At 44.1% G+C, this 17,561-nt stretch overlaps 1 protein-coding gene across 2 annotated transcripts in view; it reads left to right on the top strand.

Annotated features, from left to right (window-relative positions):
* PLA1A (phospholipase A1 member A) overlaps positions 1-17,561 on the top strand; it is a 32,784-nt gene that overhangs the window by 7,308 nt on the left and 7,915 nt on the right. For both annotated transcript variants that reach the window (XM_082460069.1, XM_082460070.1), the window contains exons 2-8: positions 705-906; positions 2,731-2,908; positions 3,433-3,541; positions 4,596-4,697; positions 7,146-7,235; positions 15,844-16,011; positions 17,409-17,498. In XM_082460069.1, coding sequence (XP_082316195.1) covers positions 705-906; positions 2,731-2,908; positions 3,433-3,541; positions 4,596-4,697; positions 7,146-7,235; positions 15,844-16,011; positions 17,409-17,498 — 939 coding nt within the window. The remainder of the gene's footprint in view (positions 1-704; positions 907-2,730; positions 2,909-3,432; positions 3,542-4,595; positions 4,698-7,145; positions 7,236-15,843; positions 16,012-17,408; positions 17,499-17,561) is intronic.

Raw genomic sequence — 17,561 nt, 5'->3', positions numbered from 1 at the left:
AAAACTGTATTATTTAGTTAGGACTGCTGTAACAAAATGCCAGAGACTGGGTGGCTTAAACAACAGAAGTTTATCATCTCCCAGTTCTGGAGGCTGGAAGTCTGAGATTAAGGTGGCAGTAGGGTTTGTTCCTTCTGAGGGCTGTGAGTGAAGGAGCCATTCCAGGCCTCTCTCTTTGGCTTGTAGATGGCTGTCTACTCCATGTGTCTTCACATCATCTTTCTTCTCTGTGACCAAATTGCCTCTTCTTATTAGGACACCAGTCATATTGAATAAGGGTCCACCCTAATGGCTTCATTTCAATGTAATTACCTCTGTAGGGACCCTATCTCCAAATATAGTCACATTCTGAGGTATTAGGGGTTAGGACTTCAACACATGAATTTATGCGGGGGTGGGGGGACTCAGTTTAGCCCATGACAATATCCATCTCACCATGGCCTTTAATCTTCTCTAGCTGAGCAATATTCATATTCTTCTCTGGTGTTTTATCTTTATACATGAAAAATATTCACAGATTTTGGTTACAGAAGTGATGCCTTTAATAAATGAGTCTGATTATTACACTTGCTGATTTATGATGAATGCCTATAAGCTCCTGTTTCTCTCTTCCTTTCAAGAACACCTTTTTTCCTTTTAAGAACAGATGACCTCACCTTGGATATTTCTTGGTTTTTTATTTGTTTGTTTGTTTTTTCCTCTAGGAGATGTACCTCCTACCCCACAGACAAAGTGCACTGACTTCCAGAATGCTAATCTTCTCCGAGGCACCAATCTCAAAGTCCAGTTTCTCCTCTTCACCCCTTCTGATCCTCGCTGTGGGCAGCTCGTGGAAGAAAGTAGTGACATCCGGAACTCGGGGTTCAATACCACTCTAGGAACCAAGCTAGTTATCCATGGATTCAGGTGGGAGCCAACCAACCAATAGGATCACCTCAGCTAAGAGCTAGAAAGTGACCATAATGCCATAGGAAGTTAGTGGGGAGCGAAAGGAGAGATGGATTTACTGCCTGTCACAGGTCCCATTGCCCACCTCCTGCTGACTTTGAAGATGTCTCATAGCAGCCTGAACACACATCGTGTTGTTCTTTCTTGTTGGTCACATACGTTACTCCTCTGTTAACTGTAAATATGTGTGACCCTGGACACACTCTCCAACTGTAAATATGTGTGACCCTGGACACACTCTCCAACTGTAAATATGTGTGACCCTGGGCAAGTCACTTTAGCACACGGAGGCTCGGTTTCCGTATCTGAATAAAAAGGAAGTTGTAGAGATTGTCTCAGTGATCCTTTCCTCCCTGAAGCGTGGGTTGCATGATTCATCTCAGCCAGTGAGGATGTAGGCTTTGTGCAATCACTCAGGGGTAACATCGTGATGTTTTTATCCAGGGTTTTATCTCCTCTTCTTCTCTTTTTCCTGGGTTTCATGACCTAAGAAACTTTCACTTCCATCACTCCCAGAGGTTAGCGTTTCTCAGGCGCTACACACTTCTTCAACTTCTTTGAGGCCCTGCAGGCCAAATTTTGTTACAAAGCATAGTCTCTGAGTCCCAATTTAATCACCACCCTTCCTTCCAACATCTTCTCTCCAAAGCCCACTGAGAATGCCGGAAACAGAAAAAAGTTGCTGAGAGGAGAGAGGGAGAGAACATGGTGAAAGAGTAGCGCTGTGGAGCAGCTGGAGTTGGGGGTGCCCGATGAAGAGGTGGACAGTGGGGCACTGCACAGAGGATCCCCACTTCCTCATCTCTGGGTTCTCTCTGCCTCTCCAGTCCCTCACTCCAGGGTCCCAGCCACATCCTCCCTCAGGCATCCCTTCTCTCTCTTGTACCGAGGTCTCTTCTCTGGCAAATCTTGCATTCAGCCACTACCCAAGGCTGAGTGTGTGCCCTCAACCCAGAGGTAGCTAATGGAGCTGAAGAGCTCAGCAGCCTCACCACGCTGCCCGCTCCCAGATGCCCCAAAGCCACGTTCCCTGGCATACACCCAGTCTGGGCTCCCCTGTCCACGCGAGCAAGCTCTGGGCCATTGAGAAAACTTCTTCCCCATTCTCAATCTCTTGGGAAAGCTCTCTGAAATTTTTCCTATTCTTCTTCTTTTCCTAGAAAAGTCCTATTATACTCTAAGTTCCAGAAGGATGAGGAATATATCTTATTTATCTTCATTTCTCACAAAGCACCTGGCATACTGCCTGGCCCATTTGTTGAATGAAGGAAAGAGTGAATGAATGAATGAGTAAATGAAAACATCCTCAAGGAAAGAGCCTATATTATAGAATGAGAATTAAGATTGCAAATCTTAACTCTAATACACAAAGCTATCTTTTCTTTCCCATGAGTAGCACAAGCAGGGTCAGCGCAGTGGTTTGTGTGGTGTATGCATTACACAAAGGTACCTGACTGAGGGCCGGTGGGGCTGAACACTGACCTGAGCTCTGAGCCCTGGCCTCAGGCTACATCCACCTGGAACAAAGGTACTCTTTTATAATTTACACACAAGCTCCACATGTGCAGTCAGGAGCCCTGCTAACTTTGAGATTATGTCCTCCTTATGCTCAAAGCGTTGTAGGATTTAGTGCCCATACCGCCCCCACCCCACCCCACCCCCGCTTACTTGTGACCTTTTCTCTGGGTTTGTTCTGTTTATAGAAATGTCACTGTAATTTCCATGACAATGGATGCTGGCTGGGAAGATAATTTTCCTGTCCTTTCTTGGCCCCATGTCTAGGGCTTTAGGAACAAAGCCTTCCTGGATTGATAAATTCATCGGTGCCCTTCTGCAGGCAGCAGATGTTAACGTGATCGCTGTGGACTGGGTTTATGGCTCTACAGGTGTCTACTTCTCAGCCGTGGAAAATGTGGTTAAGCTAGGACTAGAGATCTCCCGTTTCCTCAGTAAACTCCTGGTAGGTGTAGAAGAGCTTAGGGTGAGTTCTGGCTGCTTACGGGGAAGCAAGGGGTCAGAAAGAAAGAAATGACATGTGAGAAGGAGCTTTAGGTGGAAGCAGAGCCACCCAGTAGTCTGTGGGTCTTCGGTTCAAATCCCAACCTAGCCACGTACAGTGCTGACCTTGGGCAGGTTTTGGAACCTCTCTGAGCCTCCCGCTGTTCCTCTGTAGAACATGCCACTGTGTGTTACATCAGGGGTGCCAATGGCTGACTCTTCTAGGTCCTCAAGAGGAAATGGCCATGGTCATGCCTCACATACTTTGGACACCAAAGGGAAAGTGAGTGGGTTGTCAAGGTGGGGAGCCCAGGGAGAGGGCAAGTGATTAACAGGGTGAGATTCTGCACTTTTTCCCAAAACATGTGTGGCTGGTGTGTCATGCCCAAGACCTTCTGCTTCTGATGCCTCAGGGAAAAGTGTTACCCTTGTAAGGCCAGGGGCTGCTGTGACACAAATGTAACTCACTGTAAATGCCCGTTCTAGGTGCTGGGTGTGTCAGAGTCCTCAATCCACATCATTGGTGTCAGCCTGGGGGCCCACGTGGGGGGCATGGTAGGACATTTCTACAAAGGCCAGCTGGGACGGATCACAGGTAACATTCTTCCCTGCCCATCCTCTCAGGTTTAGAGAGAGAGAGAGAGAGAGAGCGAGAGAGAGATCATGACCTGGAAGAGCCTTTGCTAAGGCAGGCAGAGGGAAGTGTTGGGCCTTTGTTCTTATGATCAAGTCATCAATCACCACTGAAATTTACTTATTGTGGCCCTTTTGGATAAAATGGTATTGTGTTGTTATTGCATGATCTCTAATGTCAGTGTTAGAGGCCATGTATTTCTTTCTGAGCCTCAGTTTCTACAACTGTAAAATGGGTTGTAACAGCTCATACATCCTTGGCCCACTATGGAAATCACCTTTAGACAGTTTTGCTAAATACTTACAAAGTGCTGGGAACTTTATGCTTCAGGAGCTACCCTCAATCGATAAGGGACCAGAGCTGTGTGGTAAATACTCTGGCTTCCTGGCACTTCATTGAGATAATTCTGAGTCATGTTCTACAGAGTCCTTCAGAGGGACCCCAGTGGGATGAGACCCAAAGAGATAATCTATTCATTAAAATTTTCTTTCGTTCTCTGACTGGTTTTTCCACTCCCTCACTACGCTTTCTGTGATTTTCTCCCAAATAAGCTACTTGCACTTTAAATCCTTGTCTCATAGTCTGCTTTTTGTGAGGAAGAGGAAAAGGGATCCAGGCTAAGGCCTGGGGAAAGTAATATTTACTTTGCTCTGTTGTTGTAAGGACTAGAAAGTGTGAAAGTGCCCAGCACAAGGCCTGGCACATAGTAACTACTCAAAAAATTATAGCCATTGTTATTACTACCTGAGGATTAATATTAGTGACATTAATCCTTGCCAAATGGTTGGTGTTAGCAAGCACATTTCAGAGCCAGAGAAACTGGGTCATTGAGAGGTTAGAGACAACAGAGTAGAGCTTCCTGGGAAAGGTGGTCCTGAGCTAGTTCTCTCGCCCTTGGGTCCTTGTTGGGGGACTCTGATCCGAACTGGAAGGGTTGCCCATGTAGGTGTGCAGTGGGTCCATGAGGGTTCCTGTGGCTGACACGAAAGGGCCCCTGACATGTCTGTCCTTGCAGGCCTGGACCCTGCTGGACCGGAGTACACAAGAGCCAGCCTGGAGGAGCGCCTGGACCCTGGTGACGCCCTCTTTGTGGAAGCCATCCACACAGACACGGACAGTGAGCTGGGGTGGGGGAATGAGCACAGGGCAGAGGCCAGGAGGCTGGCATTTATCTGTGTGGCCCTGGGAGGAGACCCTTCCCCTCCAAGCTTCTGTTGCAGTGAGGAGTTTACCAGCATGATCTTGAAAGTCTCTTCCAGCTCTGTCATTCTCTGAAGACTGAGATGAATGATTTTATTTTTAGCCAGCAGCAGAAAGGAGGATTCTCATTTGTGGACCAAAACTGTTTGGTCATGAGTCTCACTCTGATTCAACACTAAGCTTTGTCTGAGGTAGTATTCAGAGGGTACTTCTGCCTGGGAAAGTCTTGCTACTTTTTCAGGGTGAACATGCCTGGCCCCAGGAAATTGGGGCATTCCACTCCTGGGGCAGGTACTCAAACCTATCAGGGCTTCCCTCCTCCCCAGAGGATAAGGCCAGCCCTCAGTCTAGTGAAGAGTGAGAATTGCCCCCTCCAGTAATGACAGGCACAGGCAAGAACCCCTGGCTCTGAATCCATCATGACCAAATTAAGCACTTCTGACCAGCGGGCACTCCTCCTCATTTCTACTCGACGTCAAACACCCACAGAGTCTGGTGCCAGGCCCCACGCTCAGTGTGTTGGGTACAAGAAGAAGTTACATTTGTCTCTGACCAGAAGAGTTTGCAGTTCAACTGAGAGATGGCCATGTCTCATTCCATTTGCCTAGAAGCCTTCTTTTAGCATTCAAGACTCACGGATTCAGGATTCTGGAAGAAACTCATGCAATCATATTATTCAACCCTCTTTCCCACCTCCATTTCACAGATAGGAAACCAAAGCCCATAGCCCTCTGCTTAGCTATTAAGTTAATTAACCATGTCAATTAACAAGGTTAACGCCTTATATTCCTAAATTTGCTAAATAGGTGACATTGGTCCCTGTTTACCTGTGCTAAGCCTCTCAGTCCCCTTCAAAGTTGGAGCCACTTCCTAATGTGATTTAAAAAAAAAAAGGCATTCCATTTATTCAGTCGGTCTTTATGATCTATGTAGCAGGCACTGAGAATACTGCAATGCACAAGGCACCAAATAAGATCCCTGCCCACATGGAACTTACAAGCTAATCGGCAAGCATTCGTTCACTAATTTGTTCAATAAATAAGTATTTGGCACTAACGTGTGCCAGGTACTGTGCTGGTGTTGGGGATAGAGCAGGAAAAAAGACGGGTAAAGGCCCTGCCATGGTGGAGCTTACATACAAGCGAGCAGTCAAGATAATTCCACCCTCTGATTATGATAATGAGGGATATGGGAGAAGTGTGACTCAGCAGGGGGTTCGGGGTCTACTTCAAATAGGATTATTGAGGAAAATCTGGCCAAGGAGGTGATATTTGAGGTGAGACTTTGTGGATGAGAACGAGCCAGCACTGGAAAGAGCGGGGAGAAGAACACTCTAGGGGGATAGGACAGCCAAAACGAAAGCCTTGTGGGTGGGGACAGACAGAAGAGCCACGTGGTTAGAGCGCAGTGAGTGATGTGCTGAGAAAAGGGAGCAGGACCAGGCTGGACATGGCGAGGAGTTTAAATTTTATTCTATGATCAGTGAGGAGAGGGCGGCAGTTTGGATTTCCTTAAAAGAATACTCTGGCTGCTGCGCAGAGAATGGACTGCCAGTGGGCAGTAAGGGAAGGCTCACTGGAGGGTGTTTGCGGTGGTGGCCTGGGTGAGGGGGACAATAGTGGCATGGGCAAAGGTGGTGGCAGTAGAGACAGAGAGAAGTAGAAAGACTCAAAATATATTTTGGAGGTAGAGCTGACCCGACAGATGATGGGCGAGGATGAATTCTAGGTCATCACTTAACCCCTGGATAGATGACGTTAAGCACGTAATACAAGCTCAGTTGCTTACAACTGTGATAGATAATATGAAGAAGAAAATCAGGGTCTTTGGCAGCTGAATCTGACCGAGTCTGAGGGGTCAGATAGAGTCACAATGGTGAGATGCAGGCTACAGCCTCTCAAACTCATCTCTTTGTAGCCAGATTATATTTCTGCTCAGTCATGAAAGCACAAAAATATGTGGGAGACTGGAAATGTGGTCCCACACACACATATATGAACTATCACTTAAAGCAAAATAGAAACTATTCAACAAGGAAATTTACCAAGCTTATTATAACATTTACTGATTCATAAAAACTTATATTAAGGGATATTTTTCTTGATTTTATTAGGCAAATATGAGTATCTTCTTATAAATTTCTTCTTAGCTTCCTTTCAGCACGGCAAAACCTGTTTAGAAAACCATCTGAGGGCTAGTTCTGTAGTCTCCCAGCACTTAGGAATGAAGTGGGCACCCATTCAGCACAGAGAGGGGGTGGACCCCCACGGTCAGACCTCAGGCTCTGCTGCCGGTGGACCCTGCTATGGGACCTGGAAAATAGGCCCCTGCAGTAAGAGGGTAACGGGGTTCTGCCTTCTTGCAGATTTGGGTATTCGGATTCCTGTTGGACATGTGGACTACTTCGTCAACGGAGGCCAAGACCAACCCGGCTGTCCCACCTCCATTTCTGCAGGTCAGAAAGCCAGAGAGAGTTGGTGTTTGGCTGCCCCAGAGACTGGAATTTACCAACAGGCTTCGTGTTGAGTCAGCCAGTATGGGCCATAAGGGGGTCTTCCTTACAGTGTCCTTTGCTGTGTCCCATCAAGCTTACTCAGCATTTATTAAATGGATGTCTTTGGAGCCCAGGAATTCTAGGGGAGGAGTGCCTGAAATTAAAAGCCTGCTCCATATTTAGGCTCCCTCCCCACTTCTTAGGCCCTGCTGTGATCCAACGTCACTCAAGCCAATAACCTCTCTTCTTCCTGGGCCCCACTTTGTGGCAGAGTCCACAGCAGCTACATCCTCTGCAGAGCCTCGTTGTGGCAGAAACAGACTGATGTGCCCAAAGCTAGCTAGCTGAAGGATCAATTCAGTGCATGACCATTTCCCCAAACTAACTAAATTCAAGTTCTCTAAAATTGCTTTCAAGATAATCTTCTTGAATACATTCAGTGAATATACATTTCTTCTCTTCTAAATTTATTCTTCTGGAATGTTCTTTTTGGATATATTAATTGAATATATTCTTAGCATAATTTTAAATAATTTTAAATGTATCAAAAGCTAAGCGTTAAGGATTGTGTAGTCTTCTTATATTCTTATGAATATAGCCAACCTATCAACATTTCATATGGGAATTTTATTTTGATTTCTGATTACTATGTTTTTAACCTTTTCCTGCTTTACCAAAATTTTAACATTTTAAGGATTCTGTTGACAACTGTGTTGAGTAACCACTAATCCAAACTTACCAACTTTACTGATTTTCCAAAAACATGTTTCTTTTAACAATTCATAAATTTTTCAGCAATTCTGATCAGATGGGATAGTTTGATTTTAATGGCTTTTGAAAATTTCTTTGGCATTTTAATTGGCCACTTTTTTTTTTCTTCATAACACAATCTGAGAAGGGTTTAGTTTGTGTCTCCCAGCTCCCTGTTGTAGCTAGAAGGAGGTTGGCCATAGACAGTGTCCCAACTCTGGGGGAAAGGAAAGTCAGCAAGCAGCTCAGACTTGGTTCTGGTCCCAGAGAGGGGGTCCCAAGGTGAAAGAAGAGTCTGAAGACCCTAAACCCTGGAGTTATGGCTCGTTATAGACCTCTTGGCCCCAGCAAATGCATTCAGTGTGAATTATTACAAATTTTAAAATAGTCAACAAAAGGGGGGAAAGTGGGGGTGGGTGGTGGTGGTGGTGGTGTGATGAACTGGGAGATTGGGATTGACATATATACACTAATATGTATAAAATAGATAACTAATAAGAACCTGCTGTATAAAAATAAAATAAAATAAAATTCAATAAAATAAAAGAGTCAACGACAACAATAACCAGAAAACCAAATGTCTGTTATATTGGGACATTTGGCAAATTCAGTGTATCAGTCACTTGGTGAGGTGAACCTCAACACACTGGCTTTTTTTTTTAGGTTGGTTCCAATTTTTATTATTGTTGTTAATAATAATACAATGAATGTGCTTACACACCAACCTTTCCCCTTTCTTTTTTTTTTTTAACATCTTTATTGGAGTATAATTGCTTTACAATGTTGTGTTAGTTTCTGCTGTATAACAAAGTGAATCAGCTATATGTATACATATATCCCCATATCCCCTCCTTCTTGTGTCTCCCTGCCACCCTCCCTATCCCACCCCTCTAGGTGGTCACAGAGTACCTAGCTGATCTCCCTGTGCGATGTAGCTGCTTCCCACTAGCTATCTATTTTACATTTGGTAGTGTATATATGTCCATGCCACTCTCTCACTTCGTCCAGGCTTACCCTTTCCCCTCCCTGTGTCCTCAAGTCCATTCTCTACGTCTGCGTCTTTATTCCTATCCTGCCCCTAGGTTCATTAGAACCTTTTTTTTTTTTTAGAGTCCATATATATATGTTAGCATACGGTATTTGTTTTTCTCTTTCTAACTTACTTCACTCTGTATGACAGACTCCAGGTCCATCCATCTCACTACAAATAACTCAATTTTGTTTCTTTTAATGGCTGAGTAATATTCCATTGTATATGTGTGCCACATCTTCTTTATCCATTCATCTGTTGATGGACAAGTAGGTTGCTTCCATGTCCTGGCTATTGTAAATAGAGCTGCAATGACCGTTGTGGTACATGACTCTTTTTGAATTATGGTTTTCTCAAGGTATATGCCCAGTAGTGGGATTGCTGGGTCATATGGTAGTTCTATTTTTAGTTTTTTAAGGAACCTCCATACTGTTCTCCACAGTGGCTGTATCAATTTACATTCCCACCAGAAGTGCAAGAGGGTTCTCTTTTCTCCACACCCTCTCCAGCATTTATTGTTTGTAGAATTTTTGATGATGGCCATTCTGACCAGTGTGAGGTGATACCTCATTGTAGTTTTGATTTGCATTTCTCTAATGATTAGTGATGTTGAGCATCCTTTCATGTGTTTGTTGGCAATCTGTATATCTTCTTTGGAGAGATATCTACTTAGGTCTTCTGCCCATTTTTGGATTGGGTTGTTTGCTTTTTTGATATTGAGCTGCATGAGCTGCTTGTATATTTTGGAGATTAATCCTTTGTCAGTTGCTTCATTTGCAAATATTTTCTCCCATTCTGAGGGTTCTCTTTTCCTCTTGTTTATGGTTTCCTTTGCTGTGCAAAAGCTTTTGTTTCATTAGGTCCCATTTGTTTATTTTTGTTTTAATTCCATTTCTCTAGGATATGGGTCAAAAAGGATGTTGCTGTGATTTATGTCATAGAGTGTTCTGCCTATGTTTTCCCCAAAGAGTTTTATAGTGTCTGGCCTTATATTTAGGTCTTTAATCCATTCTGAGTTTATTTTTGTATATGGTGTTAGGGAGTGTTCTAATTTCATTCTTTTACATGTAGCTGTCCAGTTTTCCCAGCACCACTTATTGAAGAGGATGTCTTATCTCCATTGTATACTCTTGCCTCCTTTATCAAAAACAAGGTGACCATATGTGCGTGAGTTTATCTCTGGGCTTTCTATCCTGTACCATTGATCTATATTTCTGTTTTTGTGCCACTACCATACTGTCTTGATTACTGTAGCTTTGCAGTATAGTCTGAAGTCAGGGAGCCTGATTCCTCCAGCTCCGTTTTTCTTTCTCAAGATTGCTTTGGCTATTCGGGATCTTTTGTGTTTCCATACAAATTGTGAAATTTTTTGTTCTAGTTCTGTGAAAAATGCCATTGACAGTTTGATAGGGATTGCTTTGAATCTGTAGATTGCTTTGGGAAGTATAGTCATTTACACAATGTTGATTCTTCCAATCCAAGAACATGGTATATCTCTCCATCTGTTTGTATCGTCTTTAATTTCTTTCATCAGTGTCTTATAGTTTTCTGCATACAGATCTTTTGTCTCCTTAGTTAGGTTTATTCCTAGGTATTTTATTCTTTTTGTTGCAGTGGTAAATGGGAGTGTTTCCTTAATTTCTCTTTCAGATTTTTCATCATTAGTGTATAGGAATGCATGAGATTTCTGTGCATTAATTTTGTATCCTGCTACTTTACCAAATTCACTGATTAGCTCTAGTAGTTTTCTAGTAGCATCTTTAGGATTCTCTATGTATACTATTATGTCATCTACAAACAGTGACAGTTTTATTTCTTCTTTTCCAATTTGGATTCCTTTTATTTCTTTTTCTTCTCTGATTGCTGTGGCTAACACTTCCAAAACTATGTTGAATAATAGTGGTGAGAGTAGACAACCTTGTCTTGTTCCTGATCTTAGAGGAAATGGTTTCAGTTTTTCACCATTGAGAACGATGTTGGCTGTGGGCTTGTCATATATGGCCTTTATTATGTTGAGGTAAGTTCCCTCTATGCCTACTTTCTGGAGAGTTTTTATCATAAGTGGGTGTTGAATTTTGTGGAAAGCTTTTTCTGCATCTATTGAGTTTATCATAGTTTTTTATCCTTCAATTTGTTAATATACTGTATCACGTTGGTTGATTTGCATATACTGAAGAATCCTTGCATTCCTGGGATAAATCCCACTTCATCATGGTGTATGATCCTTTTAATGTGCTGTTGGATTCTGTTTGCAAGTATTTTGTTGAGGATTTTTAGATCCATGTTCATCAGTGATATTGGTCTGTAGTTTTTTTTTTTTTGTGACATCTTTGTCTGGTTTTGGTATAAGGGTGATGGTGGCCTTGTAGAATGAGTCGGGGAGTGTTCCTCCCTCTGCAATATTTTGGAAGAGTTTGAGAAGGATGGGTGTTAGCTCTTCTCTAAATATTTGATAGAATTCGCCTGTGAAGCCATCTGGTCCTGGGCTTTTGTTTGTTGGAAGATTTTTAATCACAGTTTCAATTTCAGTGCTTGTGATTGGTCTGTTCATATTTTCTGTTTCTTCCTGGTTCAGTCTCAGCACGTTGTGCATTTCTAAGAATCTGTCCATTTCTTCCAGATTGTCCATTTTATTGGCATAAGGTTGCTTGTAGTAATCTCTCATGATCGTTTGTATTTCTGCAGTGTCAGTGGTTACTTCTCCATTTTCATTTCTAATTCTATTGATCTGAGTCTTCTCCCTTTTTCTCTTGATGAGTCTGGCTAATGGTTTATCAATTTTGTTTATCTTCTCAAAGAACCAGCTTTTAGTTTCATTGATTTTTGCTATTGTTTCCTTCATTTCTTTTTCATTTATTTCTGATCTGATCTTTATGATTTCTTTCATTCTGCTAGCTTTGGGGGTTTTTTTGTTCTTCTTTCTCTAATTGCTTTAGGTGCAAGGTTAGGTTGTTTATTCAAGATGTTTCCTATTTCTTGATGTAGGCTTGTATTGCTATAAACTTCCCTCTTAGAACTGCTTTTGCTGCATCCCATAGGTTTTGGGTTGTCGTGTCTCCATTGTCATTTGTTTCTAGGTATTTTTTTATTTCCCCTTTGATTTCTTCAGTGATCACTTCGTTATTAAGTAGTGTATTGTGTAGTCTCCATGTGTTTGTATTTTTTACAGATCTTTTCCTGTAATTGATATCTAGTCTCATAGCGTTGTGGTCGGAAAAGATACTTGATACAATTTCAATTTTCTTAAATTTACCAAGGCTTGATTTGTGACCCAAGATATGATCTATCCTGGAGAATGTTCCATGAGCACTTGAGAAAAATGTGTATTCTGTTGTTTTTGGGTGGAATGTCCTATAAATATCAATTAAGTCCATCTTGTTTAATGTATCATTTAAAGCTTGTGTTTCCTTATTTATTTTCATTTTGGATGATCTGTCCATTGGTGAAAGTGGGGTGTTAAAGTTCCCTACTATGATTGTGTTACTGTCGATTTCCCCTTTTATGGCTGTTAGTATTTGCCTTATGTATTGAGGTGCTCCTATGTTGGGTGCATAAATATTTACAATTGTTATACCTTCCTCTTGGATTGATCCTTTGATCATTATATAGTGTCCTTCTTTGTCTCTTGTAATAGTCTTTATTTTAAAGTCTATTTTGTCTGATATGAGAATTGCTACTCCAGCTTTCTTTTGATTTCCATTTGCATGGAATATCTTTTTCCATCCCCTCACTTTCAGTCTGTATGTGTCTCTAGGTCTGAAGTGGGTCTCTTGTAGACAGCATATATATGGGTCTTGTTTTTGTATCCATTCAGCCAGTCTGTGTCTTTTGGTGGGAGCATTTAATCCATTTACATTTAAGGTAATTATCGATATGTATGTTCCTATTCCCATTTTCTTAAATGTTTTGGGTTTGTTATTGTAGGTCAGACCCTTTCTTTTTGTCTTCTTCTTCTGGGACCCCTATAATTCAAATGTTGGCACATTTAATGTTGTCCCAGAGGTCTCTGAGATTGTCCTCAATTCTTTTCATTCTTTTTTCTTTATTCGGCTCTGTGGTAGTTGTTTCCACTATTTTATCTTCCAGGTCCCTTATCCATTCTTCTGCCTCAGTTATTCTGCTATTGATTCCTTCTAGAGAATTTTAAATTTCATTTATTGTGTTGTTCATTATTGTTTGTTTGCTCTTTAGTTCTTCTTGTTCCTTGTTAAATGTTTCTTGTATTTTCTGCATTCTATTTCCAAGATTTTGGATCACCTTTACTATCATTACTCTGAATTCTTTTTTCAGGTAGACTGCCTGTTTCCTCTTCATTTGTTTGGTCTGGTGGGTTTTTACCTTGCTCCTTCATCTGTTGCATATATCTCTGTTTTCTCATTTTGTTTAACTTACTGTGTTTGGGGTCTCCTTTTTGCAGGCTGCAGGTTCATAGTTCCTGTTGTTTTTGGTGTCTATGCCCAGTGGGTGAGATTGGTCCAGTGGCTTGTGTAGGCTTCCTGGTGGAGGGGACCGGTGCCCGTGTTCTGGTGGGTGGGGCTGGATCTTGTCTTTCTGGTGGGCAGGATCTCGTCTGGTGATGTGTTTTGGGGTGTCTGTGAACTTAGTATGATTTTAAGCAGCCTCTCTGCTAATGGGTTGTGTTGTGTTCCTGTCTTGCTAGTTGTTTGGCATGGGGCGTCCAGCACTGGAGCTTGCTGGATGCCCTATGCCATGCCCAGCTCCGTTGGGTGGAGCTGGATCTTAGCATTGAGACGGAGATTTCTTGGAGAGTTCCCGCCAATTGATATTATGTGGGGCCAGGAGGTCTCTGGTGGTCCAGTGTCCTGAACTCAGCTCTCCCACCTCAGAGGCTCAGGCCTGACACCAGGCCGGAGCACCGAGACCCCGTCAGCCACACGCCTCAGAAGAAGAGGGAGAAAAAAAGAAAGAAAGAAAAAAAATAAAATAAAATAAAAATTATTTTTAAAAAGTAATAATAAAATAATAATAAAAACAAGAGAGCAACCAAACCAATAAACAAATCCACCAATGATAACAAGTGCTAAAATCTATACTAAGATAAACATAAAAATCAGAAACAAATCAGTCACAGACAGCAAACCCCAAGTTTACCATTGCTCCCAAAGTCCACCACCTCAATTTTGTGTTGATTCGTTGTCTATTCAGGTATTCCACAGATGTAGGGAACCTCAAGTTGATTGTGGGGATTTAATCTTCTGCTGCTGAGGCTGCACGGAGAAATTTCCCTTTCTGTTTGCACAGCTCCTGGCGTTCAGCTTTGGTTTTGGCCCTGCCTCTGCGTGTAGGTTGCCCTCAGGCATCTGTTCCCGGCCCAGACAGAAGGGGGCTAAAGCAGCGGCTGATTAGGGGGCTCTGGCTGTCTCATGCTGGGGGGAGGGAGGGGTACAGTAGTTATAATTGGAACGCAGGGTGAGCCTGTAGCAGCAGAGGCCAGTGTGACATTGCAACAGCCTGAGGCGCTCCATGTGTTCTCCCGGGGAACTTGTCCCTGGATCACGGGACCCTGGCAGTGGTGGCTGCACAGGCTCCCGGGAGGGGAGGTGTGGAGAGTGACCTGTGCTCGCACACAGGCTTCTTGGTGGCTGCAGCAGCAGCCTTAGCGTTTCATGCCCGTCTCTGGGGTCTGTGCTGATAGCCGTGGCTTGTGCCCGTCTCTGGAGCTCGTTTAGGCGGTGCTCTGCATCCCCTCTCCTCGTGCACCCGAAACAATGGTCTCTTGCCTCTTAGGCAGTTTCAGACTTCCTCCCGGACTCCCTCCCTGCTAGCTGTGGCGCACTAGCCCCCTTCAGGCTGTGTTCTCGCAGCCAACCCCAGTCCTCTCCTTGGGATCCGACCTCCGAAGCCCAAGCCTCAGCTCCCAGCCCCCGCCCGCCCCGGCGGGTGAGCAGACAAGCCTCTCGGGCTGGTGAGTGCTGGTCGGCACCGCTCCTCCGTGCGGGAATCTCTCCACTTTGCCCTGCGCACCCCTGTTGCTGCGCTCTCCTCTGTGGCTCCTAAGCTCCCCCGCTCCGCCACCCGCCGTCTCCTCCAGTGAAGGGGCTTCCTAGTATGTGGAAACCTTTCCTCCTTTACAGCTCCCTTCACGAGGGGCAGATCCCATCCCTATTCTTTTGTCTCTGTTTTTTCTCTTTTCTTTTGTCCTACCCAGGTACGTGGGGATTTTCTTGCCTTTTGGGAAGTCTGAGGTCTTCTGCCAGCGTTCAGTAGGTGTTCTACAGGAGCTGTTCCACATGTAGATGTATTTTTGATGTATTTGTGGGGAGGGAGTTGATCTCCGTGTCTTACTCTGCCATCTTGAAGGTCTAACGCACTGGCTTTCGTGGATGTACTGTGAACTGTGGGGGACTCCCCTGATTGTCTTGTTGCTGGGTTGGGTATAATGAGGTTGTAAAAAATTGGTTGTGTGGGTGATGCTGAAGAAGGTAAAAATGTACAGACAGATATCCGTTTTGAGAGGGAGGGTCAGGATCGCCAGCTCTCTGTATGCTCCCATTTTCTGAAAGAGAGTTTTTATGATCGTGGAAGAATGGGTGTGTATGTAAACAATCTTCTTGGTAAATTAACTAAGTTATCCAGGAAAATTAAAAAGAAAAGTGAGAGTGTAGTAACCATGTTCATTAATATTTTTAAAATGTGGCTCGGGGGACATCCCATGTATTTATAGCCTGTTGGAGTATAAAATTCAATAGAATTACAGTAAGTAGCATGGAGGGAGTTTCCATTTGTCTTGAACTGAAACCTTCGTTGTGTTCTTTTTGCCCTGTTCAGGCTACAGTTATCTGATCTGTGATCACATGAGGGCTGTGCACCTCTACATCAGCGCCCTGGAGAATTCCTGTCCATTGATGGCCTTTCCTTGTACCAGCTACAAGGTCTTCCTTGCTGGACACTGTCTGGATTGTTTCAACCCTTTTCTGCTTTCCTGTCCAAGGATCGGTAAATGCTACCCCTTTGGCTTCCTTTGACAGTTTGGGGAAAGTTCAAGTCTTGTCACCTCTTTAAGTCCTGATCTCCTGTGGTCAAGAGGTCTATCCGAGTGGGGCAAAGAAAACTTAAGCAATGAGTCGTTCAGCCTGTCCTTACCTGGAAGGTGGTGTTTAGCTCTCTGCGTCCCACCCCTCACCCGCTATACTGCTACCTGATGCCATACTGGCTCTGCACACAACCCTCACACACACACACACACACAGGCACTGGCATGTAAGTCCAGCCTCAGGATGCTCTCCAGAAGCACTGGTATAGTCCAGATTGCCTGTACCCACTCTCGGACCCGCTGCTCACCGTAGGTCTTCCTCGCTAGGCCAGCCATTCTCCAAATCCTGATAGGCTGTAAGTCAAAGTGTTTTGGGGGAATCCCCGAGGCTGGCACACTGTGCCCACCTTAGAGGTGTGAGGCCACATGCCAGCTGGAGGGGTTCCTAACTGCCGAGTGGCCTGGGCACACTCCTGGATGGTCCAGGCCAGTCTGGAGAGAAGGGCTCAGGAAGGCTGAGGCTCCAGCCTCAACTCACCCTGTGCAGATCATGGCTGTGAATATCCTGGGGTCATCCAGTGTGGAGGGCTCCAGGAAAACGCCTGGGTAGTGTAAGTGGGTCCTCCCCCTCCCTCACTCTCCCACTTCCCACTCCTGGCTGCCACTCAGAACCGCAGCAGCCTGCCATTGCTTATAGAAATGAAATGAATATCAGCTTGACAAAATGTTAAAGTAGGGGTGGTTTCCCATAATAAAGCAAATCAACATTACTTCCTACTCATCGGGCATATGTCACTGTTTCCCACAGATGTGATGGACCAGACGGTTTAACTTCACACTGCCCCGCCTCATCTCTCGCTAGACTTTCCCTTTTTTCCAAACACCGCAGGGATTGTAACTACTCATACTGCCAAGAGTACTTCATGTTTCCTCACCCTGTGTCCCTTTGCCCAGACTGTACTTTCTGCCTGGAATGCCCTTCTCTGACTTCTCAACCACTATTCTTCAGCGCAAACACCTTCCTGTGCTCCAGTGCACAGGATACAAATGCCATTAAAACGACTGTCATATAGATTGTTTTGCAAGTTGAAGACATCATTTCAAATTTCTTATAAATACTTCCTGGGAATGGGCCAGGTAATCTGCAGAATGTATTTTTTGTCTACCTGTATGTTTATTCCCATCTGGATGGGGTTGCTTGTATCCCAGGACTCACTGCAGGGCATGGCACATCATGAGTATACGGTGCAGTTGTCTGTGGAATAAATGGGTGCATGAATTAATCGATACATGGCTGGGTGCTGTGGAGCCCTGAAATGACCTCCTCAGGGCTCTGCTGTCTTTGCTTCTTTATCTCCAGGGCTGGTGGAACAAGGTGGTGTTAAGATAGAGCCGCTTCCCAAGGAAGTGAGTGTCTACCTCCTGACCACTTCCACGGCTCCATATTGTGGTGAGTGCGGGCAAATGAGCTGCTCAGCTCAGCCAGTGCGCTGCCCAGCTGAGTCCAGGGCTC

This window comes from Balaenoptera physalus (assembly GCF_965194825.1).
Source record: "Balaenoptera physalus genome assembly, chromosome: 4".
Classification (NCBI taxonomy): Eukaryota; Metazoa; Chordata; class Mammalia; order Artiodactyla; family Balaenopteridae; genus Balaenoptera; species Balaenoptera physalus.
Note: the sequence above shows the minus strand (reverse complement) of the source record. Positions and strands in the feature narration are given on the sequence as shown.